The sequence below is a fragment of the Homalodisca vitripennis genome, chromosome 2 (genome assembly GCF_021130785.1).
Source record: "Homalodisca vitripennis isolate AUS2020 chromosome 2, UT_GWSS_2.1, whole genome shotgun sequence".
NCBI classification, from domain to species: Eukaryota; Metazoa; Arthropoda; class Insecta; order Hemiptera; family Cicadellidae; genus Homalodisca; species Homalodisca vitripennis.
Genome location: NC_060208.1, coordinates 82,946,655 through 82,972,975, shown reverse-complemented (window position 1 = coordinate 82,972,975; position 26,321 = coordinate 82,946,655). Strand labels below are relative to the sequence as shown.

The 26,321-nt window shown below is 31.7% G+C and overlaps 1 protein-coding gene across 1 annotated transcript; it reads left to right on the top strand.

Moving 5' to 3' along the window:
* The first annotated feature begins 1,627 nt into the window (after positions 1 to 1,627).
* Positions 1,628 to 25,845, top strand: LOC124354284 (myrosinase 1-like). The gene is made up of 13 exons (XM_046804623.1): positions 1,628 to 1,767; positions 2,771 to 2,857; positions 5,057 to 5,186; positions 7,454 to 7,587; positions 11,810 to 11,944; positions 12,579 to 12,701; positions 15,094 to 15,277; positions 16,324 to 16,421; positions 17,347 to 17,494; positions 18,645 to 18,760; positions 18,837 to 18,971; positions 19,739 to 19,845; positions 25,693 to 25,845. The coding sequence occupies exons 2-13, from the start codon at positions 2,801 to 2,803 to the stop codon at positions 25,820 to 25,822; spliced, it is 1,497 nt and encodes a 498-aa protein (XP_046660579.1). The 5' UTR covers positions 1,628 to 1,767; positions 2,771 to 2,800; the 3' UTR covers positions 25,823 to 25,845.
* Positions 25,846 to 26,321: the final 476 nt, after the last annotated feature.

Here is a 26,321-nt window from a genome sequence, read left to right as displayed (position 1 = left end):
ACGTAGTCCAATTAGTTCTTGAGAAAAATGTACCTGAAAATTGGTAATTTAACATTGTCGGGATAGGGCATTCCCGCTCCCCGTATGCATAGTAAAAACTAGTAATTTAAGAATATGACATTCGTTATCATACAAGCAATGCGCTCTCACTGCAGTTAATTAATTACGACGCCTGGGTGTCTCGTTACACGGACAAAGAGATAGTGAGCTAGTTAGGCAACAACCAGGTCAGGTTTACACAATAAACCCGTTGAGTGGCAAGGGAAGGTACTCGTAGATGACAAGTTAGATAGCATTTAAATAAAAACAGATAAACATGTATATATATATATATATATATATATATATATATATATATATATATATATAAAACACAGAGCCCTCACTTTTTACGATTCAACTATTTTGTATTTGGCCGTATCTGTCACGTATGCGTTTAAATAACCAAACTAACATATGATCGGAAGACCAAATACCTGTCAAATGACTTTTATTTACATTAAATTTGTATAAATGGCAAGAGACTTATTTAATTTCAATAAAAATTGAATCGCAAAAAGTACTTGCTCCGCCGGGACTCGAACCCGGATCTCTCACTTGCCGGGTGAATGTGCTACATTACACCACAGAGCCCTCACTTTTTACTATTCAATTATTTCGTATTTGGCCGTATCTGTCACATATGCGTTTAAATTACTAAACTAACCTATGATGGGAAGACCAAGTACCTGTCAAATGACTTTTATTTACATTAAATTTGTATAAATGGCAAGAGCCTTATTTAATTTCAGTAAACATTAAATCGCAAAAATTACTTGCTCCACCGGGACTTGTACATTGTACAAATTTGTCATGGTCAGATCAAGTAGATGACATACATAGAAAAGTAATCTAATGTTCATATCAGTTTAAATGTTTACGTTTTAATCCAACATAGAAAGTTAGACAGATGTTAGTTTTGTCATTAGTATTTCCACTTTTTATTACGCTAGTGTTGATTTTTGTGATGTAAATAATACTCTTTTAAGTAAGTTACAGAGAGCTCAAAATGCTTGTATAAGATTTATTTTCAAAACTATGATTAAAACCAACATGTAACTAATTCTCTCTCTCTCTCTCTCTTTTCAAGTTTTTTTTCAAGTTCAAGTTCAAAAATCCTTTATTCATTGTAATACAATACAGAACACAGTTTAAATAAATCATTCCCAATGCACCACGTACGGCGCGTGCGGGAATACAGTTGGCCATTTTAATTTTATTTTATGCTAATTGTCTTTTAACAGCAGTCTTTAGTCAATAAATATTTCATACCTTATTTTTATAATCATAAACACAGATAATTTATCATTTAAATGTTTTCTTTTTTCAATATACCACCTGAACCATAAACAAAACATATAACAACAAAGTAGTAAATATAAGAAAAATGCAACATTTCTCTCTCTCTCTCTTTCTCTCTCGTAATATAAATTTCGTAATTCTTAACAAATCTAAGCACCAACTGAAATCTCAATACAGTGTAATGCCATATTCAACCCACACGCGCAGTACCTCCCACATTATTGAGAGCAAATATTCTAGGCAAACATATCTATTGTTTTCTCTATGATAAAAGGGAATACTGTGTTGTAGTACACGTGTAGTGAACTTGTTAACTCTAGAGTCATGTGTTCAGTCTGGTAAAACAAGTGCTTGTAACAAGAAATGATCATAAGAAATAATGCAGCGTAGATAGTGTTAATTTAAAACAGTGTGTTATATTAAAAGGTACTTGTATCCGTTTCATTGGCAAATATTCATAAATTTTATTTGACTTTCAGAACTAAATGAAAGCTCGTGAAAAGTAATAATTATTAATCATATTACTCTTTCCTTATTACATGTTTTATAAAACAAATTTTAAAAATCAGTTAGTATTTGTGCTATTATAATACGCACTTAAACGTCAGCAATTAATTGAAAACAAGTTAAAACCATTTGAGTAACATATAACACAATCAAACTTGTGCTTCTAGGGATTTGACAACGACACATCTTCAGGGACATTTCTTTTAAAAATAATAAAACATTTAACGTTGCTTTATAGACAATAACAGTGATAGAAAGTTTCTTTTTTGAAATTGCTATTTACCTAATATAGTAAGGGTAAGTTTTACATCTAGTCCTGGAAATACGGCATATCGTGATTCTTCCTGTTGGTTTATTTTTAGAAGAGCTTAGCGCTACATGTTTTATGATCCAATGGAGTTTCTCTTGAGAGTATAAAATACTTTTGTATGTCAATTCATTACAGTAAAATCGACTGTATCTTAAAACTAGTATGAAGTAGAAAATTTGAAGATATTAAATAGTTTCAGTTCTAACGTACCAACCATCATAAAAAAGTAATTTACTCTTGTTCTTCAATAGCTGCGTAAGATGATTTCCAGTTTCCTATTGCGGATTACCATTCATACAATTAAATTCCATATACTGTCGAGATATTGTTGTACCTTTTATTTTGCTAGTAAACTTGAAATACAGGCATTATTTTTACAAACACTTGCCATGTAAGTATTAAAGCGATCACTCAAGAGTACTTAGGCGTAATAAGGAAGTCAATTGATTTTCTATTGACATCAGATTCATTAGCTGAAAATTTACAGAACGATACAATGTAGTAATAATATTATTCGAGGTGTTACATAATCTAAAAAAATAATTTAAAAATACCTGATCACCATTATATGTAAAATATAGTATGGTTATAATGACATTGTTTTTTTCATAGAGAGGCAGCAATACCTATTAAGGTAAGACGATGTCCTGGAATATGCTTGTGACTGACTTAAAAGCGTGTACAATCTTCTTGACCACTGTAAGTAGGAAGAAGGTTTTCATATCCTGTTCTGCTACTTTATTTTTAATTGTTTTGAATGTAAAGTAAAATACAGTGTGTAATATGAATAAAGACACCTAAGAGGAATAAGACAATTCTACTCAAAATACAAGTTACTGGAATGAGTCTTTTAAGGGTAATTAACGTAAACATTAAAGTTAGAGAACGTTTCGTACATTTTTTAATTAGAACAGCAAGAAAATAAGTCTGTATATTAGTCACTATCTGTTTGATTAATATATACTTTTATCATTCAACTTAGGTTTATTTCGTGTCTACCTTTCCTCACAGAGCCTTTTTTTGTTGTTGGTAATTTGTCAGCAACCAGACCTAATTTTAGGCCATGGCAATCAACAGTGTCAGGTACAATACAGGTACAGGTTAGGAACGATAAAGGTGAACGAAGTTTAAACACCTTTTGTGTGTCCAAAACAACAGCAAAAATAACATTGATTTGTAAGTTGATATAATGGCAATGATTAATAATATTTAAAAATCTTAGTTAATATTCAGCTAATAATCTTAAAAATAACGATATATCAAACGATAAAGATTTAATTATCAAGCTAATAATATATTTAAACAAAAATTAAAAGTTTGATACCTATCAGTGTATTTACACAACAGGTACGGTTTCATATTATAAAAAGGGTGTTAAGCTATCTAGTCGACCAATACTCTTTTAAAGCTGTTTCATCTCATTATATTGCGCTTATTGGACGTTAAGAGATTTAATAAAAAAAGACACCGACTTAATTTCTGATTATAGATTTTGATTTATTAAGCTTTAAAAATGATGAATTATTAGATGGTTTTTTTCTAGTAATATGAAAATGAATATTTTGTCCTAAGGTGTGGTTCCTGAAATTAAAATATATGAACTAATTGGCTGAGGTAACATAGACATCGTGCCATATAAGTAGTCGGATTCACTTTCGATTTTTGTAAATATAGACAATTTTTTATAATTTTAATCACTTTGGAAAATACTTCCTGAAGTTAAAAACTACTTATTACTTCAATTTAATATTGTTATATGTTGGTTTTTAAATTAGCTAAAACGTATTCCAGGCAATATAATTTAAGCATTCATATTTTAAAAACTGCAACAATTACTTGTTTTATATTCATAGAAGTTGTAAAGAAAATAAATATATGAAAATGTATTTTAGTTGTAAGGCTTATGTGATAGATGCCATCACGCCCAATAAATCTTCCTTCCAGTTTATACATACAATCACGTTACAGCTCGGCCACGTTCCCCTCACATCTTTTAAGCAGACGTGTTTCATTGAAATCTTCTATTTAACATCTGGTGATGGAAATACCTCTGCCGAAACATCTCAAAATGAGAGGCCGAAATGAATAAAAAATGTATTGTATAACGCAGTTTCCGTGTGCTGTGAACATTTATATTCCTCAAAGTAAAGCAGCTGTTAAATTTTCTAACAGAAAAATATAACTAAATGCTAAACCATATTAATAAACTTGTATTTCTAAAATGTGGTTGCTAAATATACTAGCGTAATGTATTGAGTGTAATATAAAAAAGTTCGTAATCAAAAAGAAACATAGTCACTTTTCAGTAAAATGTTGTTACTAAAACACTGTATAGTGAATTTAGAATAACAAATATTTAGTAATTAATTTACAATAAGCTATTCAAATCTTAGTATAAAACTACATAATCTATACATATGTAACACTAAATAGTAAATTACATCAGTAACTATAAACACCATTATATTATAACAATATGTATGTTCAATTAAAAATCCTTTCACTTTCCCTCTTTCTTTCAAAACATCACATGGATTTTGTCATCTGGAAACAATAGCTTCATTAATATTTGCTCAAATTCCTTAAAATTGTTTATCAAAAGGGATAAAGAACAATGTTTCTTTTGGAATATTATAGTTTGGAAGGGAATTAAAATTAGCTAAACTGCCTTCTTAGCCACAATTAGTAGTTGATACATAAAGGGTTAGAATTTTTATAAATGAAACTAGTACAACACGATTCATCATACTTTGATGGTTAGTTTTAGATGCCTAAATTATTCCAATATTGACTTATACGAATTACGTTCTCTATATTGATATATCATAAGTACTCAAGTACATTTTAGAATTTTTGGTAGTTTGAATTTAATTTTGACTAATGAAGTCCTAATTTTAGGTACAGTTATTTACTTATGAAATCAACGGAGAACCGTCGATTTCCTTATATTGTGTGCCATTTCCTCCGAATTTCTACCTTAGTACTGCCACATCAGCTTACCAGATTGAGGGAGCCTGGGACGTTGATGGTATGAAACATTCGTAGTCTATACTCAGTGCCTGAAATTTACTTCATAAATACACTTTACTTCAAATGTTCATGTTTGGTTAATTATTTCATCAAATTACGTATTACTAACGTAAGAAAAGACATTACGTAATCTGGTATAATAACTGGTTTTGTTCATGATATTGTTATATTTTAGTTCAGTTATACAGGATGTCTATTTGAACTATTTCACCGTTTTGTATCTGATAAACGAATAAAATCACATTAAAGTTTTAATGGGCGATTTCGTAAATTGTTCTAACATGGTGACCAATATTAATACCTGAAATAAAATATCCTACATTTCCTTGAAAATTTTGCTTTTCAACATCATTGTAACAAATTTTTATTCCGTTAAGATTTGCTTTGAAAATATTCGTTTATGAATTACAATCTACTATTTCTTAACGTGTTTCAAGTTGTTAAATAAAAATTTTATGTTATTACTTTTAAACGTAATAAAAAAGCTAATCGCGATAATGATAAGTAAACTGTTATTAATATTCGAGGATCAGTAATAAAATCTAGTACAATAATCTAAGAAGATTAATAAGTATAATATGATAAGTATATCATTTATCAATATGATATAAACATTGAACGTTATAACAGTAACAAACAATATAGCCGTAAACTAAGCCAGGTCGTACAAAATGATCTTATACTTTTTACTTTATCATTTAATGTTTATAATAATTTTGGTTTTATTACTCATCCAGGAAAAATAGTAATAGTCAATTAAACAATTACATGAAATGATAAACTTTAAATTATATAAACTTACAAGAGCTAAGTGTATATTATTCCATTAAAACTATATTTGCCTCATTCGTAACTATATTTGCCCTTTGTATAAAAGAGGAGTATTTAAGTTTAAGCTATCACTTACAACAGTTGTGTATTTAAAAAGAAATAAAATATTAATATTATGTGACATATTAGATGAAATAAGAATTATTTGGAATCACATGCTGACTCGTTTAAAGTCCAAATCAATAGCAAAACTAGAAGCAATATATGAAACATAAATGCAAATATTTGGTGAAGTTATTTAAATCTAGTTTCAAAACTTATCGCAAGTAATTAACTCAAGGAAAGCGAAAACCTCACTCGACAATAAACAGCGTATTTAGCTGTCACTCCCAGCTGACTGGTACAGAATGCTGCTAAGCAACGCTCATTGTGCCAGTCATTCAGTATCACCAATGAATGTATTAGGCCTACATTTGAGTAAATATCACGATTTAAATTTAAAACACGACTCTATTATTTATAACAAAAATGCATTATAACACAAATGTAATTTTAGTGTGCTTTATAATTAATTATTTTCTGAATACCTGTATACTTAGACACTGATCGACATGTTATACAGATAATTATGACGACCATATATGCAGAATGTGTAATTTAAATACTGAGTTCTCTGCAAAAAGTTCTCTTATGGAGCTCAAAACCTTACAACTGTCCCTAAACATACATAAATAAGACATTTTTACTTTATATGAAATCAATACATTTTAAATAGGAATTTCAGTTACTAGTTAACTGGTTTTACTGGTTAACTTCGTATACCAAAAACGTAAAATTTAATAGAATGTTTGCTGTTTATTAATTATTAATTTGGCGAATGCTATACTTTTCATTAATGTTAAGAAACATTCATTTTGTTTCATTAAATTATTTTATACTTAAGCAAATTAGGCTATTACCTAAGCATTGGCGAAGTTTTTCACTGGAGGGGCGGTACTCATTTCATTTCTGTCTGCAAGTCCACACGCTATGTAGACAAAGTAGCCTATATACTTTAAGTGTTGCATGATTCATTTCTATATCTGCAACATTAAGTTTGATGATGGTGTATGACACTCCAAGGTATTTGGGTTAATGAAATCTCCACGACTTGTTTTTTTCCGTTGGTGTTATGGGTAACCATAGTGGTAACGTAAAAAATATCAAAATAAATAAACATGGAAGCAAATTGTTCAAAATAATATGACATTCTAATATGTAACATAGTAACACAAATATATTTTTTTTTATTTCTTGGTACCTTATTCTGAGTAAAGAAAAATCATTCTTTTCTCCCATCTTTCCAAAAGAAAAATAAACGATAAAAACTCTGTGTTATGTCATCAGGAAAAGTATAACTGTTGACGCTAAAATATAAAAGTAAATAGTTCAAGCAAACACCACAACTTTATTTTCTTTACAAATAAACAAAAGCATTTACTGCGATTTCAACAGGCAAAGGTGAAAACATATGGGACCGCTTCACTCATACACGGCCGCAAAATATAGACGATGGATCTAACGGTGACGTGGCGTGCGACTCTTATCACAAATATAAGGAAGATGTGAGGATGATCAAGGAGACTGGAGTGAGTACCACCTATATACTAGCCTATTAAACGTCATGTTCTATTTTTATTTAACAAAAACTGTGTTTAGTACAAGCTCCTCCTGACTTAGATGTTGGATTTAGAGAAATAAATATAAACAGAGTGTAAATTAATTCCTGATACGCCTGGACATTTTCCAAACGGATTGTGGTATAGATGTAAAAACTTCACCTATTTGTTATTAAAATACTTTTTTGAACTTTTGGAAGGGTACAAATATCCCCCCTCTTTTCAAAGGAGGGTAGAGGGGAAGTCACTTTAAATTTTCAAATTGGAATTCCTATCTTGTGACATGTCATTTGAAAGGTAAATTAAAAAGAAACACAATGACAAGAACAAAACATCTCTCCAACGATTGTAGCAAAACAAACCCCTTACATCTAAGCATGTAAATTAAGTCATGATACGCCTGGATATATTCTAAACTGATTGAGACATCAATATACAACCTTCACCAAACTTTTTAAATTACTTTTTTAGATTTTTGTTTAGATTAACAAAAATATCACCTCTCTTTTCAAAGTTTGGATATATTCAAAACAGATTAAGATTCTTATGTAAAATCTTCACCGTAGTTATTAAAATATTTCTATAGACTTTATAAAGGATAAAAATATTCACCCCCTCCTTTTTCAAAGAATGGAAAAGGGGAGTAACTTTTACATTTCAAATTTCAACCCCTATCTTTTTACATGTCATATTAAATATCTATTCAATAGAAACAAGATAACACTAAGAAAAACACCTGTACGCCGCTTCTAGCAAACGACATAGGCAAATAATGCAAAAAACAATAATATTCTATAGAGACAATGCCATTATATGTTATCAGCATAATATTTGTTTTATGTGTTTTAATTTATGCTAAATTTTGTAATCCAGGATTAGATAATTGGAAATAATGACAGACACAATTATGGAAACGTCACGTTGTCATTTTAATTAATAACGATGAAAATTGTTCATAACCTTGCTCTGCCCTACAGTTATGGTTTAAAGTATGCTAAGTTGAAAAAGTCGCCGTGCATGAAAATAGTAAAAATTTAATTTCATAATTATTTTACTACTTTTAAAAATATTAAAGTTTTTCTTTCGCAAATTCGTATTTTTAGTAAAATATCTGTCAGTATTTTATATATATCTCAGTTTTAATATTAGGACCAAAGATAACCCAAAACCATAGGCTCAGTCCATAATCTCACACAACCACAAACTGAGATTAACACAGTATTGGGGCTAGAACAATACCCACTATTGTGTTGCTGTATCCAGTATTATTCGTTTGGTTGTTTCTAGGTCTGGCTGTAGATTGTAGAATCCTGTTGTAAACTGTGTTTTGGTGACACATGTGTGTTTTGTTTTTTATGAGATAGGAACATAAATAATATAAACTAAGAATTTAAAAAAATGTTTTAAATTTTAATATAGCAAATAAAATTTAGATTTTCTGATATTGTAAGTATTTTTGTCCCAATTCAATACTTACTATACAGTGTAATATATAAAGATTAATTTAAATTTATTATAATTTTAGTTATACGCCATCGAACCTAAGTAAGTTGGTGAGTCTGATTCATTAGACTATAAGTTAATAGGAAACTCTATTTTAAGTATTGGATTTCTATAAAACTAAAAAATCTTTATAAGAGCTAGGTGGAATGGAATCGCGTAACCAATCGGCGCTAGGCCATAATACCTACCTTAATGAAGTAGAAACTACGTCAGCGGTTACACTTCTGAGCCAGTCAATCTGCACTAATTGCCACTTTTCAACCCCCTCCCACCACTTTTTATAACTTCTTCTGTAAAATAAAAACTCAACAGTAAGGTACTACAGTTTTAATTATTTAATAATGTTTTTTATATGTCGTTTCATAATAATAATATCTCACGAGTTGAAAACTATGTGTTTAAACGAACTTAACTGAAAGTACCAACAGCTATTTATTGTCAATTAAAATTCGGATAATTAAACTTAAATATTATAATTCTTCCAAATTCTAAAATACACCAGGTAACTATATATATCCATCTCTCCATAAATAAACCTTCCTCGGATTTCCACAAATACTTGAAAAAAAGAATGAGCCAATATGGTCCAGCTGTTTAGCGCCGTTTAGAGAGTAGCACTTAGGAACACATTTAATAATTGATTTATATTTATAATATGGCTATTACTACCATTATTAGTTCTTATATATAATTTCTTCATAAAATTCTAATAAATTTATCTATTGATTTATAAAGTTAACTAGAAGGGATGTTCACATTTTTAACGGTAATGTAAATAAGAAAAACTATATTATGAACCGTAATGTCAATACAAAGTTAGAAATATAGAAATATTTCAAATATTATTGACTCAATCAATTATTTTACTATCGATTCTATATTAATTTTATTATTATTAATGATTGAGAGTAAGTGAAGGCAAAGATTAACTCAAGAGTAAGGATAAATTTCAAGTCTGCCTGCTTAAATGTTTGTATTTCCGCACTAAACCACCTACACATTTTAAATATTGTGTAAGCTTTATTTCTACTCGTATATTCAACACTGAGTTGGTGCGTCTCACTCTATGGGATTTTGATAAGCGTTACTTACATTAGTCTTATGAGAAACCATGATGGCAAAGTGGTAATAAATAAATATGTAAACAAATCGCTTACAATTATAAAATATACGAGTTCAACATGTGGAAGTTTTATTCGTAGAGTAAAACGAGAAAATAATAAATTTGCAAGTCAATGATCAAAGTCGGTGACTGTCAATATTTCATCTCAAAGCAATCTTTATGTATAGTATGCTCCCTTGCCCACAGGAAACTGTATTATTAGACATTTCTATTAAAACTAACAACTATACAAAACTTAAAAAATGTTTTAATGCGAATTTTGAGTTGAGCAGAATTTATCTAAACTTAGTCTGCCTATGACGTGCCAGAGTTATACATAGATTAGAAATGTTGCATGTAACCTTAGTGAATCCTGTTACCCGACACTTAGTGAGGATTCATTGAATAAATATACATTTAATAAATACTTAATGTATTACTATTTTATTTCAGTAACGTGTAATGTTTAAATTTTTACATCGCCATGAACACAACTTAATTTATTTAAAGTAAAATTATTATTATTCTTATTTATAATTATTTATTATTCTTAAATTGCGCAACATTACAATCTATGCGATTCACATTATTCTAATTATATTGCAAATTTTACCAGTTTAACTTTTAGTTAGTTAATACTAATGTGAACTACAGCAGAAAACAACTATGAGTTAGAGACTAAACTACTGATCAACAAATAAGTAATAGAATAAACTAGCCTTCGATATACGGGTTTACAAATAGCTCGCCAAAGAAACACCCTTTGATATAACACCATCTATACATGACTTTATAAAATCATGTATTGATTTGTTGGGGTAAACAAATGTATGTGTGGTTTGTTGCAGCCTTGACTCTTGATACTAAAGCATTCAGTGTTAGTAGTTACTCAGAGAATGTTTTTTACTTAGAACAAGAACCTGAGACATAGAACAATCAGATATGTCTCCTGAGACCTTTGCAGTAGCTTCCACAGTAACAGGACATTCGGATTGAGTAAGGTCGGAGATAGGAATCGCCTACTGTCGAGATTCCATAAGGAGGCATAGCTGGCATTATCTCAGGCATGTCCTTTTAGAAGAAGGGGAGTCTTTAACATTATCTGAGCTCCACCCACTACTACAGTCATCTTCTGCAGTAGACTAGACTTATTTACCTACTTTCCACACCAACATCCAGACATTAAGTGTTGTGCAGGACATCCATATTGTTGCCCACATTGTGACATTGGTTCTTGTAGGTGTTGAGCTGGATTGGCTACCACTCTATATCTTGCACGGTATTATTCGATAAAGCAAGTGGCTTTTCCTTTCAAACATTTAACAACAACAAATGGATTTACTATTATTATATTTGACTTTTATGTACGGGTAGACTTAACTAACATTTACTAATTTTTATAACATATTGTATATTTTATATATATATACGGGTATATATATATATATATATATATATATATATATATATATATATATATATATACACGTTTAAATTTAAAAGACTATACTATTTTTAATTTAGTAATTAAACTTAAATAGTTAATAGATATAGGTATTTTTTCTAAAATTTTTAAAATATGTTTAGTTTGACATGTACAGATTCTCAATATCATGGAGTCGTGTATTCCCCATGGGCTACACGCACACAATAAGCAGATGTGGAGTGGAATACTATCACCGTCTGATTGATGAACTGTTGGCCAACAACATTATACCAATGGTAAGTTTCTAATTAAATATTCGGCTCAGAGTTTATACTTTGCAAAACTCACTGTTTAAAACCTTAATATATCTTTCACTGTGCTATTTGTAGCGTGAAACCAGTTTGTAAAAAGAGTGGAAAGCTTTACACGACAATGGATCATCTGTCTGTTTGTTGTATTAACAGTACTGAGGAACTGGTTCATTGGGGAATCCACATTATCCGTAGAGGCATCGTAATGGGAATAGTACGAGAACATTATTTTGCCAAGCATTATTAACTTTTTTACGTAATTATGCAAACTGACATGTGATTTTTCTGTCTCAGCAAAAGCTAAATTTTAATGTCATTTTGTCTTCTTCTTGTTTAGTCTGAAACAACAGAACCATTTTGGTATAAAACATTTTACTATAGAATTAACCACGTTGTAATTTATGATAGTGACAAACACAAATTTACATGGTATGTAAGTTAATTAAAAATACAAATAATTGCATACTTTAATGTTATGAAATTGTAATTAAAAGGCAATAATATTTTTTTGATATTGCCCAAATCAGGGGATACACATAAAGAATGCAAAATATAATAATTTAAAACTTTCAATTCAAGTTTCATATATCGTGTTACATATGTTATAATTCGTCACCAGGTGACTCTGTTCCACTGGGACCTGCCCCAGGCACTAGAGGATATAGGAGGCTGGACGAATCCTGCGCTTGCGGATTATTTTGCCGCTTATGCCAACTTCATTTTCAGGGAGTATGGAGGGAAGGTGAGACTAAGTTGAAAACCATTATGTCATGGTCATATTAATCCAATGTACATAATAACACAGGATTGTATTTAAAAATCAATTTATTTTTTATGCCAGTAGTACATATAAACCAGAATAATAAACCAGAATAAGCCAGAATAATACAATAAACTCGTGCATAAAATTTGGTATCTAATATTTTTTATGATATTGTATATTTAGTAACATTAAATATAATCCCACTATAACAATTTAAGTGGACAAATTAAGATTACTAAATATATTGGCGTATCTGACGAAGATAATAATACAATTGGGGTACCTGGCTGACCCCACCTAGTACGATTGTGGCTTGTTGTATCCTAAGAAATATATTAGTTGTCACATAAAGCTCATCAGTTTGTATAATATATGTTTTATTATTTTGTACAGTGAAACTGTATATAGTGCCATCTTAGTTTTGTTATCCCTGGAGAAAGGTAGAACACACTATTATTGGGTTTAATTTGTAATAAAATAGTGAACGAATTACAATTTTGACTTTTCGAAGTTAATTGACGTGAATTACTTCATTATTATTGTAGTTGTATTAAATCATTATTTTCAATCTTTTCTTTCTCATATTTAATGTATACATAATACATACATACCTACGCTGAATAGGTAGTACAATCCCGTTAAAAAAATGAACACCTATTCGTTGTTACATTAATTATTTTTCTTAGAAAAAGATGCAGTGACGGACCAAAAGTTTCTGGATGGAAGAGTCGAACGTTTGGGACGAATGGCTGAGAGAATCAGCTAATTGTTTATTAGACCGTATCAGGCTCGTGTGCTATGACTAGTCGACCAAGACGGACTAATCTCTCATTCCATGTCGGCATGTTATCCTGTATGAAACGGCTCATATAAGAATATGTTGTATCTGGGTAATGCTAGAATATCTATAATACAGGATAACAGGATTTTGGATATACACCATCATTAGGGTTACGAAAATAGAACATAACTTTTAAAAATTTTAATCTTATCTTTTCAGCAGGAGTAAAATGTCCCTTCCAGCTTAGACGGATGAAATGTAGATTTCAAATTTGGGCGTTGTCTCTAAATTTTAAGATGAAGATAAGTTATTAGTTTAGAATTTTAATTTGCACAACACTGATGGAACAATATTCTTAATGCAATAAAATTTGTTTCACTTTCCAAAGTTTAGAAAACGCATTATTGACCACTAGTCTTGAAACCTTACAAATCCAACATTGTTACAATCATCTAAATTTCTTTCTCGAAACTTGCACTTGTTAATTTACAACTATTCCGAAATTATTGTTATAAGCAAATTTACTTATCACGGTTAAACTGCATACTTCTATAATCATAAATGGCCACCATACAAAAAACTTATTGAGTTATTGAACAATAAATGAGAATAATTGTTGCAATAACTGCATAACTGCTCCTGAGATGATTCGAGCAATTACCATCCATGGCACTATAGAGGACAAGCGCAAAGTAGCACATCCGTAAAATAACACGTACGTAGCTCACCAGCGACGGTGAAGAACTTTGTCTTTGGATTTCTACAAAACTTGCGAGGCCCACTGGAAATGTAATTTGAATTCACCTTTTCAAGCTTCGATTGCCAAGATATAGCTCATATCTGCTTAAAGAGTGTTGCTACCACAATTATTAAGGACAATTAATACACCATACTCGGGTGCTCTAATTATAATATGCAATTTAGTCTTTAACAAGCCGTATTAAACTGTTAAGCTTCTTGGGGAAATCTGTGGGCGAGCGGTCTACTGTGTTGGATAATGGATAATAATTAGTCATAGCGCAGGTTCAAATATTTCCTCGGACTGCAGCACAATTTATTGCTACTACTGTACTAAGTCTTCTATTTACCTGTTTTATTAAATCTTTGCACTGGCTAGTGCTTTGAGAAATTTGACAAAATAAGGCTGAAAATGGGATTTGTTCCTCGTTGTTAAAATATAATATTTAGTTATAACAAATTTGACACTGAAAAAGAATTGCTAAGTTCAACAGGAAGTATAATGTTTAATTAGGTTTTTATATTTACAATGGTTTGACAATATCACTAGTTTACTCTGTACAAAGAAAATATAGATAGAAATGTTAGTGCTACTAAATCCTTGTAATTTCTATATTATTGAATTTGTAGAACGTATGTATTTAATGAACCGGATTGCTGACTAGAGAACTGTAAGCTTCATTGTTGTTAACGTCAGGCAAACTCCCAACTTGTGGAACGTGACAATCACAGAAGCCGAGGACTAAATATTGTAAGGAACTGCTTAAATCTATATATTCCATATTCTAGCCAAAACTGACTGCGTCACATCATTTCAATTATTAAGGTACTATTTTATTTCATTTAAAACAGGTACGATGGTGGATTACAATAAACGAGATGGACATAATAATCAGAGGTTATGGAGAGGGCTATGACTTTGCACCGGGATTACCGGTCAATGGGGTTACAGAGTATTTGGCTGCATACAACTTGCTACGAGCCCACGGAAAAGCTTATCGTATTTACGAATCAGTCTACAAACCATTCCAAAAAGGTATATGATCATTTCATATTTCTTAATAGTATTTTAGTTAAAAAAACCTTTAAGATAATTATATGTACGTTAGAGGTAAATGTTAAGAAGGATCGAACATACCTACCTAGCAAATCTTATTTTAAAATGAATTTACAAACGTGTATTTCAGAAGGCGTTATACCTAAAATAATGGTCATCATGTTTCATTAATAAAATTTCTTGAAATATCAAGAAAAGGGTTCAGAGAAGTATAATTTATTGCCGTATTAAAGGGAGAGTGGGGATGGGCGTTGCCGCACAGGTGCCCCATAACCCGAACTGTCCTGAGGATTGTGCCTTGTTACAGTGAGAGTTGGAATGACTGTTGCCGCACAGTACAGTTGTGCCTCTTAACCCATACTGTCCTGAGGATTGTGCTTTGTTAGAGGGATAGTGGGATGGCTGTTACCGCACAGTACAGTGTGCCTCTTAACCCGAACTGTCCTGAGGATTGTGCCTTGTTACAGGGAGAGTTGGAATGACTGTTGCCGCACAGTACAGTGTGCCCCTTAACCCGAACTGTCCTGAGGATTTTGCCTTGTTACAGGGAGAGTGGGAATGGCTGTTGCCGCACAGTACAGTATGTCCCTTAATTCGAACTGTTCTGAGGATTGTGCCTTGTTACAGGGAGAGTGGGAATGGCTGTTGCCGCACAATACAGTGTGCCCCTTATCCCGAATAGTCCAGAGGATTGTGCCTTGTTACAGGGATAGTGGGAATGGCTGTTGCCGCAGAGTACAGTGTGACCCTTAACCCGAACTGTCCTGAGGATTGTGCTTTGTTAAAGGATAGTGGGATGGCTATTGCCGCACAGTACAGTGTGCCTCTTAACCCGAAAAGTCCTGAGGATTGTGCCTTGTTACAGGGAGAGTGGGAATGGCTGTTGCCGCACAGTACAGTGTGCCCCTTAACCCGAACTGTCCTGAGGATTGTGCCTTGTTACAGGGAGAGTGGGAATGGCTGTTGCCGCAGAGTACAGTGTGCCTCTTAACCCGAAATGTCCTGAGGATTGTGTCTTGTTACAGGTAGAGTGGGGATGGCTGTTGCCGCACAGTACAGTGTGCCTCTTAACCCGAACTGTCCTGAGGATTGTGCTGCCGCAGATAGGCAAACTCAGTTCCAGGTCCGTTTATGTGTCACAGTTGGCATTTATATGCTATAAATGGATTTAAAATAAATGCTATTAAAATGTGGATAGCAGGTTAGGAATTTTAAATTCATTCAATATCACTATTAAAATTTTGAAATGGAGATTTATCTAGTTTCCAGCTACCAAGTACCAATATTCCATGTTTCTCTCGGTGCTACACAGATGTTGTTATGTTTAATAAGATGCCACAGCAAAACAATTGTTCTCGATATATTATTTTTATCGTGTACGCATTTCATATGCTGGACATTAGGATAGGGTACAGCTACTATTTTATCACTCTGTGTTTGCGTTTGTTTGCCTATCACTGTACAAACAATAGGCACTTCCGTAGGCTCTTTCTCCCCCACCTACGGTCATTGAAATAAAAACCTCAACTAGGTGTGACTGGCTCTGGTATTACACCATTCATTCATCTATGTGTTGAATTCATCAAAATCAAGATAATAGGCCTACTAATAATAATAGTAATGCTACTTTAGGTTTATACATTTTTTGGCCCAAAATCTACTTCAATGCCAGACAAATATTTATAGAAAAAAACATTTCACACAACCTGAAAAAATAACTGTTAAAAATTAATTATAACACGATTATCAAAAAAATAAAAATGTTAAACCATAGAAAGAATAAAATAATGTTATCAATGTGTGCCACGTTATAAATACTACTTCATCATTTTAGAATTCTTGCACTTCAGGGGTTTTCTTGAAAACTCACCAAAATAAAGATCATAACAGATTTTAGAGAGTTGCACAACTACCTAATATATAATATTAAATTTAGAATCACAGTTTACATTTTAATTCAGTCTTACTCCCATAAAGCTTCACACCATTTGCGACTAGAATGGTTTTAAAAACACAGAAACCAAAACTTCAACCCTGTTTTTTTCCAGATTGGGTTGTTCACGCATCCAGTGTTCTCTAAGGAGGGGAACTTCCCCTTGATCGTACGGGAACTTGTTGATCGTAACAGCTGGCTGGAAGGAAGGAACGTCTCAAAGTTACCTTACTTCACCCCGCATGAGATTCAGTATATAAGAGGTAAAACATAAATATGTGTTAACCGGTGTTAAGCAACATAAAAATGTATATATTTTGAAACCTTATATTTTTATCATTTTGCTTTAATATAAGATTTTTATGGCTATCAACGAAACTATTTGATAATTATAACCAAAATATAAATACTAATAGTTTGAACGACTATCACTGCGTAAAAGTGAAGACATCTAAAATAATAGATTGTAAAATAGCTTGTAAACTATCACGCAAAAGTATTTAATTATTTTTGTGCTGCCAAATTGTTTACTTGCGTTTTAAAACAAATGAAATTTGTATATTTATTGTTATATCATTCCAAAGAGCCATAACATAGGACCGCAATAGTTCACTTGCATGGGAATTGAATGAAGAGCTTTTCAAAAATATCGTTGAACATAGCCTATTAAAAACTCAATGAAAGCATAACATCATTTAATACCACAAATATACATAGCCCAATATTGTCTAAATACCTAAGAGGTAAAGTTAACATTTACATAAACATTCCTAAATATAAAGTGATAAGCACGCCAAAATCAAACCTAACAATAGATTTGTTCTTTTTCAATTTAAGCATATGTCTGATAACCTGGAATAAGTTTTTGCCGTTTACAATTACATGTTGTAGCACCATTTTGTAGGTGTGCTCACCATTTGCTACTTAATATATCGAAACGATGCATATGGTGTTGAATTTTAGTTTGAGTACCTCGTTAAACTATCGCCACAAAGTTCTTGGAATCTATAGAAAACACACATGACAGATTACGAACTATTTCAGGGTTCACGATAGCAAATATATAATATCTCGTTATACTTTAAAATCACCAATACCAATAATAAACATAGCGATAGATTTATTTTAGTACCAGAATATTTTATTGAAGTTTATTTCAGATGATGAAAGGATTGTAAAGAAAACTTGCAAAATGTAGAGAAAAGTTTAATGTTATAAAGGTCAGTTCAACAAAGATGATGTAATGCATTTTTACTGCTATCGGCAATTAAATATTTAAAGTCCAACGATGTGTAATGAATAAGATGAAGGTAGGTTTTGCACTTTTGCAAAGACCATTTTCGATTCAGCGTTCATTTTTTACGTCACATTCTGTTTATAATATTCATGCAATATTGTTATGGTCCGTTACAGGTAGCTACGATTTCTTTGGATTGAATCATTACTTTACATATTTCGTTACTGCTGGTATAGAAGACGGTGGACCCTCCAGAAGTAGAGACTCTTTTTCAATCATTCAAGAAATGGAGGTAAACCCCTTTTTATTGAACTCTTGAGAATTTATATCATCCTCTGATAAAATATTATTTGTATGATTTTTTTCAGTCTTCACCTTGGGGCTTTAGAGGTTTGCTGAACTGGATAAAAACTGAGTACGACAACCCTCCTGTCTTCGTTACCGAGAATGGTCTTAATGACCTAAATGTCTTCTATGACACACCAAGAGTTAATTTCTACCATGTAAGTTTTTACATATGGAAATTTTTATCAGAATTCTCGTTGTTAAAAAGGAGATCATTCCAACTAAATTAATAATTAACTTTACTACTTACTACATTTATCACTTTAGCAAATGATGTAACCAAAATATTTATTGCTTATTTAAATAATATATATACTACTTTCAATTGATCCAACCTAAATATTCATTGCGTATTTAAATAATTTAAGTATTACTAAAAAACCATTAAGGCATTGAAATAGAAAAAGAAATTAATAAAATACGTATTTAAATTTAAAAGTTTTTAATATATTGTTACAATGTTAAAACAAAAATTATTACTGGATTCCAAGGAATATGATCATTCCATAGTAACGGCTTCTAGAAGATGTTATAATAATAGGAAATAACCTCTCGAGGTTTGAGACCTATTGGCATGTTGTTTAAGAAGCAAAAAACTACTTTCTTAACTTATTAATTGGTTGCTGTTGTTTTTGAAAATATATTAATGGTTAAGAAAATCAAATAGGTATCTATTTCTTTTAAACGTATTTCTGTACTGTACATTACGATGGCAAATTCCAAGATTCCAAGAAGTCTTAGGTTTAAAATTTGTTTTGTAAATTTAAACTTAGAGACGGTTTATATGCCAGGTGACATTTAACAATATGGCCTGATAATAAAGAAACCCCCATTTAAGAATTATGACGAAGAGACTTATTTGGAAAATATTTATAGGGTTTCTTTGATTAATAACATTGTACATTTTTATAATTGGTCACTATAGGATTTTATCAACTATATGCTGAAAGCTATCTACAAAGATGGCTGCAACGTCATAGGATACACTGCATGGTCGCTCATGGACAACTTTGAATGGAACAGAGGTTACACGTGAGTATGGCGCTAGGATAAATTAAAGATTCACTTGGTTGCAGGCACCCTATATACCCTCTCCACAACGTTAGTTTGATAGCACATGATTTGTATCACAGTAAAATCATCCCGGGACTTCATGGTCTAATGCCTAAAACATTAAATGTGGATAAAATATACCAAAAGTGGAACCGATTGGATCTGAAAAACAGCATTTGATACGTCAGTGGTCGAAATTTCTTTACTGTATTTGAGGTGAGAACTGCAATAATGATTACTTTTTGGAGTTATCTATATATACAACTGTCAACGACTGGAGTCCGTATCCTCAAGGGATAAAAAACAAATTTTCGATGCAGAAGCTCTATACGAACGTTTTGCATCGTTTTGACATTATAGACACCCAGACTAAAAAGGTGTCTTCAGCCAGTCAGTGCATTGTGCATGAAGAGGTGTTCTCATCAAGTACACAGTCCAGTCTATTACGATGTTTCAGACACGATCCCAAAGCATGACGGTGCTACCGAATCTGCTACACATAACGTCAGCAAATATGAATAGCTCAAGTAATTTTGTATTATTATCTATCTCTGACGTCTAAACGATGCAAAAAGTTCGTTTTGATCTTCTTCGTCTTGTTTTGGAACTCTTAGGAGGGATGCGGACTCAAGATCACAGGAGTCGAGCCTGTGACAGCGTCATATTTCAGACTCTGTATTAAGCGGAAGGCGAGAAGGAGCTGAAGTAGCATTAAATCCACCTTTCCCATCAAAATTACGTTACGTGTCTAAACTGTCACCATTATAAACCCTAGTTGCTTTCTTCGTGAATATCCGTTTTTCTTTCGGCCATTACACTCTTGGTAAGTTAAAATATTGGACTTAATAAATAAGCATCAATAATTATGAATTCGTTTACATTTATCAACACCATATATATTCTAACAACATGCTTTAATAATTTATTTAGAAACTTAAAACTATGAAAATCTTAGAAAGTTGCAGATTGTCAATTCTTTGTTAAATTTATTGATCTTTACCATTCCCACGAAGGCAAACAAACCTGAATTACTATTACGATATATAAAATTATAAATGCTATAGCTCTTAATATAATATTAGTAATAATTTATTGGGGTTCCCATTTTAGATTAACGCAATATAATGACGTATAATAGCTCATTTAGGCTATTAAGATAACTGTTCTATATTCTTCACAAATTTGGTATAATAACAATGTACGTAAATATAAACTAACTAACGTTATATTACATTGTGTCCAATAATACAATATGCCAGGATCTATATTTAGTTTGTATGATTTGGATCTAAGATAGATTAGTTCTAACAATATATTGTAAAACACTACATTTGTAGTGTCTACATTTTGTAAAACGGTGCTCATTGAGAAATCGTTTTGTGTATAGACTGCTTAGATTGATTTTCGGAATTTTTATTTATGATCTCTATATTTAAAAGCCTAAGAACTCACACACTCACCGCTAATTATCCAATTTCCCGATATCTCAGAAGTTTTAAATCTGGCACACGTATGCCGCACGACTTAAAAAGAACAACTAAAGCATTTTCGTAAATGTCAATCATCTATAGGAGTTGAAATTTAGTTGCAAGCCCTAAGAGTACAACAATTTATCAGTCACCCATAATGGTTGAAATGGTCGCATTTCCCAGAAAAACTATAATACTGTTTTCCCATCTTTCTGTCGTCTTATAAGTATGCAATTTAACCAATACGTGCATCAGTCTTACTGTACAATACGAAGAATGCTGTGCAAAAGCCACAGTTGCTGAAATTGGGTTGCAACCTCAAGAAGAACTATCATTTTGTTTCTTAAATTCTCGCTGTTGTAGAAAGATGGAATTTGACACACACATACCACTTAATGTAAATAAAAAAAAAACATTTAAAACGGAATGAACAACCTGTAGGGGCTGAAAAAGAATTGCAACTATTACAAATACTACATTTATGTTTTTAATCTTCCCGATATCCTACAGCAATACAGTTTTGCTCATGCTCTCACTAGAAAAATATAATATTTTTCATATAGATCAACTGCCCATCGTGCATAAAGTATGGTTGCAACCCCTGAAGAATTTATTTATTTTCTTCAAACTTTCATCTATCTATTTTACAACACGTGTATCACTACTCAAAACGAAAAACAAAAGCATTTCTACGAATATGAATAATCTCTTTCAAATGGTACCCATACAAAAAAGTAATGTTTTTTTTTAGTTTCCAACTGTCTAGAATGATGAAATTTGATATACACGAGCCGTTTCATCTCAACTTTGAAAGTAATTATTTTTTAGAATTTCAACACACCATAAGGATTGAAATAGGTTTTCCAGCCTCAAGATGAATATTATTTTGTTTTTGAACATCCCTTACTAAAAAATTGAAATTTGACACATATATGCGTTTTTGTCTTCAAAAGGCAACCGGCACTTGAATTAACCTACCCCGCAAGTAGAATAAAATTGCTAGGGGTAGGCGCTTCTTTACTGTAGTATATATTTCAGACCGACTTATATTTTCTTGTTTAAGGCAACAACGGTAACGCTATTAGAAGTCCAGGAAGAAATAACCTATACCGGGAGAAGATTACGTGGCCCAACAGTAGATACTTTTTGACAAAATTACGCTTTCATTTCGAGTCATTTTAGTGATCTTAACAACAAGCAACTCTACTTCGAACTGAGAAATATAATTAGGTTGTAGAGTGAAAAAGTTTTTATAAGCATCAATGAAATATATAAATTAATCCGCAATATTTTATTATACAAACAATTACAATATTTAGGGCCAAAATGAAGGATTGCTAAATAATTAGTAATCTTAGAGGAAGCACATAATTATGATGTAGCCCAATAATAATTTATATTTAGTAGCAGGCAAATTCTTAGTACGTATTATTTCAGCCTCCACTACTAAGATTGGTTAACAAAAGTTAAAAAACATGTTTTCATTTACTTTTGTATCGGGTTTAGCGTATTTAAATGCGTTTCTGGTTCGGACCAACTATATTACACACAACACACACACACACACACACACACACACACACACACACACACACACACACACACACACACACACACACACACACACACACACACACACACACACACACACGCACACACACACACACACACACACACACACACACACACACACACAATAGAATAGGTTTCCATCATCAAACAAATTAACTGTATGTGAAGCCTACCTTAGTAAAAAAGTGTTTACTTCCGGCTCTTGTATGTTTCTTCTGGTCTAAGATATTTCCAGTACTCTAGTAACGTATGCATTGTGTGCATTGCACTATTGATAAAGAAAATATATACATTACGTTGGTGCAAAAAGTTTACTTCAGCCAAAAAGTGTTTACTTCCAACCATTGTAATTTAATTCTAGTCTAAAAAATTTTTTGTGCCGTAATAGCGTTTGCATTATTGCCCCAACCTATAAAATACACACATTCTTAGGTGTAAAAAGTTTCTTTAGTTTAAAAGCTTATACATTCGGTAATTGTAATCTATTTTCGGTCCCATAGCAGCAATTGTTTTGTAGCTCCGATTCATATAAGATGTTATACGTTTGTTTAAAATTCTACTCTAGTACAAATATGACTATTGTGGTCATTGTAATGTAACTCTGGCTTAAGTTTTTCTCGTGCGTAGTAGCGTTAGTGACGTGGTTACGACCAAGAAGATATTTAAATACATAGTTCAAAAAGACCGATAGTCTGCCGAGGGTAGAATAAACATGTGGGTTACATTCCACATTTCTACCACACCTGGATGTTTTAAAACATCCATTAAAATTTTGTCTATGGGTTTCAACCCATTGGTGTTTGGTTAATTATCGTGAAATTAATTGTTATTTTCGTAACAATTCTCTTGTTTTTCATGAAAATGATGATGTAGGTGATGATAAGAAACGTGAAAGTTACAAAAAATATATTTCTTCTTGGGGTTGTAACGCTATTCAACCACTATTGTGTTCCATTTGTAAGTTGAAAGGATTAGAAACGCGCGCGCGCGCGCGTGTGTGTGTGTGGTGTGGTGTGTGTGTGTGTGTGTGTGTGTGTGTGTGTGTGTGTGCGTTGTGAAATGTAATCGTTTTAATACATCAGGGAGTTTGAAACAATATATAGTTCTCTAAGGATTGCAATTCCTTTTTAACCCTAGTTTATGTTAGGTTTCATGGAATCACTTTTAAATTTTTATGGAAATCATGAGGTACTTGTGTGTCTTCAGTACATTGGAAAGTTATAAAAAGAAAAATATTGTTCTATGAGTTGCAACTACATTTAAACCCCTATGAGTATTTGCACTTCATGACATATTTTCCATTTGTCTGTTGAGAGCACAAGACGTGTATATAAAATTTAAAGGTCTAGAACATCGGGGAGTAGAGAAACCGAAAATAGTTCTTCTAGGGATTTCACTTCACCCCCGTTTGAATTGTACGCTTAAAAATAAATACACGAGGCATAACTGTTTTCGTGAAATATCAACATTCTAGATTATTAGGTAGTTTTCAGAGCAAAAACACAGTTCATCTAGGGGTTGCCACTCTATTTTAACAACTATAAGTGGTAGATCACTATTAAAACTTTTTATATTTTTTTTATTTCGGTGATATGGACCTGTGTATGAAATCTCATCCTCCTAGGACGTTGAGAACTCGATAAGCAATTCTAATTCAGCCCCTATGGGTAGTTTATTCCCATGACATTTTTTGAAATATTCTATTTAAGTGAAGAGGTTTTGTGTTAAATTTCATCTCTCTGTTACAGTTGAAAACATTAATTATAGTTATTCTAGGAGTTGCGTCTATTTTGGCCCCTATGGCTTGTTACTTAGCATGAAATCTGTTTCTTTATGTTGCGAGATTGAGGGACGTATGCATAAAGTTTCATATTTCTTAGACAACGGGAAGTTAAAAAAATAAAAATATAGTTCTTCTAAGGTTCTTAACCCTACTCCATGTTCTGTCGGTGGTTAATCTTCATGGAAAGTCTTTCAGTTGTCTGTTGAGAGCATAATTTTATCGTTGTAGGACATTAGAAAGTTTTAAGCACAAAACTTTAATACGTCGATGGTTCAATACCATTTCAATTCATATAATTGGTTAATCTTCTTAAAAAGATATTTTTAATTATTTTTTAAAAGCTTGTGCGTCAAATTTATTTCCCTATACTATCGAGAAGTGTAGAAAACTCTTATAGATGCTTGGTCTTTATGAATCTTAGTTTCTTTATTTTAGTCATGTGGCATACCTATGTAAAATTTGAAGTTTCTGGAATATTGGAGTATCAGTAATGAGAGAGTGAATAAGTGAGTGAGGGTTTTTTTTAAAAGATATGATACTTGAAATTATCAAATATTTCAAGCCGTATTTCATTGAAGTGGTTAAAACGTATTATAGTTACCCATTATAACCCATTAAAAGTTACAGGAAATCCCTACAAAACGTGTAGCTAATTTCTACTTTTTTTCAAATAATTTATATAAATAATTCATCTATTATAGGCAGGAAGGAAGATTTTTTATTTTGATCTAGTTTTATTCAAAATCGCTAAGAAACTTCCACTATAGCTGTAAGTTATCTTTGCATAAACGAGGAAAATTTTACATGAAGATGTTGCAACTACGTAATCTACTAAAATCTGCTTCTACTATTTTGCTTCAATATCAATGTTTAAACTGCAGTCCTTGCTAGGTAAGCCGAGATAAATTATAATCTATAACACTATGTTTATTCATCTCTACTAAATCATTCAATCCAGCCATCAGTTTCTGCCACAGAAAACTAATACACTTTATTACTTAGGTTCAAATTTGGATTATGGCACGTGAATTTTAACGACACGCGAAGGCCCAGAACTAAGAAACTATCTGCGCTCTACTTCCAGCAACTCACCGCAACGAGATGTCTAACGGATGTTCCATTCGCCCTATAAAGCATCAATCGAAATATATATGATAATAAATGTATTTAAAAACTCTTCATTATGTATTAATTCATCTTTTATAGCTCTTTATTATACTAAAAGATGTTACCTTATAGACTAAACGTTATCACTCGAGACGCTGGACAAATTTGATTTCTGTCTGTCTGTCTGTGAGCAATATATCTAGAAAAATAAATGGCCAGTAGATTGGAAATTTTGCCTGAAGCTTCACTACAATATGAAGAATATTGGGTTCTTGGTGATGATGCAGGTCACTTGATGTGTTTTGGCTAAGCATTAGCGAATGTTTTGCGTTGGTAGCTATAATGCCATCGAGAAAATAGCAGATTCAGAAAATGTTTAAACAAACTTAGTAAAATTATATGAGATTTTCAAATGATACATTCTTAGCCATAGAGTAAAACGAAAAATAAATGTAATTTTAATTATAAAATCTGTGACGAGATTTTTATTTCAGCGCTCTCTTTGGTTTTATTACCATTACTAA

Excerpts from the sequence above, each read along its gene's own strand:
- LOC124354284 (XM_046804623.1), top strand. The coding sequence starts at position 2,801 with ATGTCCTGGAATATGCTTGTGACTGACTTAAAAGCGTGTACAATCTTC. Across the intron at positions 15,278-16,323 it reads CTACAAACCATTCCAAAAAG|GTAGAGTGGGGATGGCTGTT; the intron begins GTATATGATCAT and ends GTCTTGTTACAG. Across the intron at positions 18,761-18,836 it reads CAATCATTCAAGAAATGGAG|TCTTCACCTTGGGGCTTTAG; the intron begins GTAAACCCCTTT and ends GATTTTTTTCAG.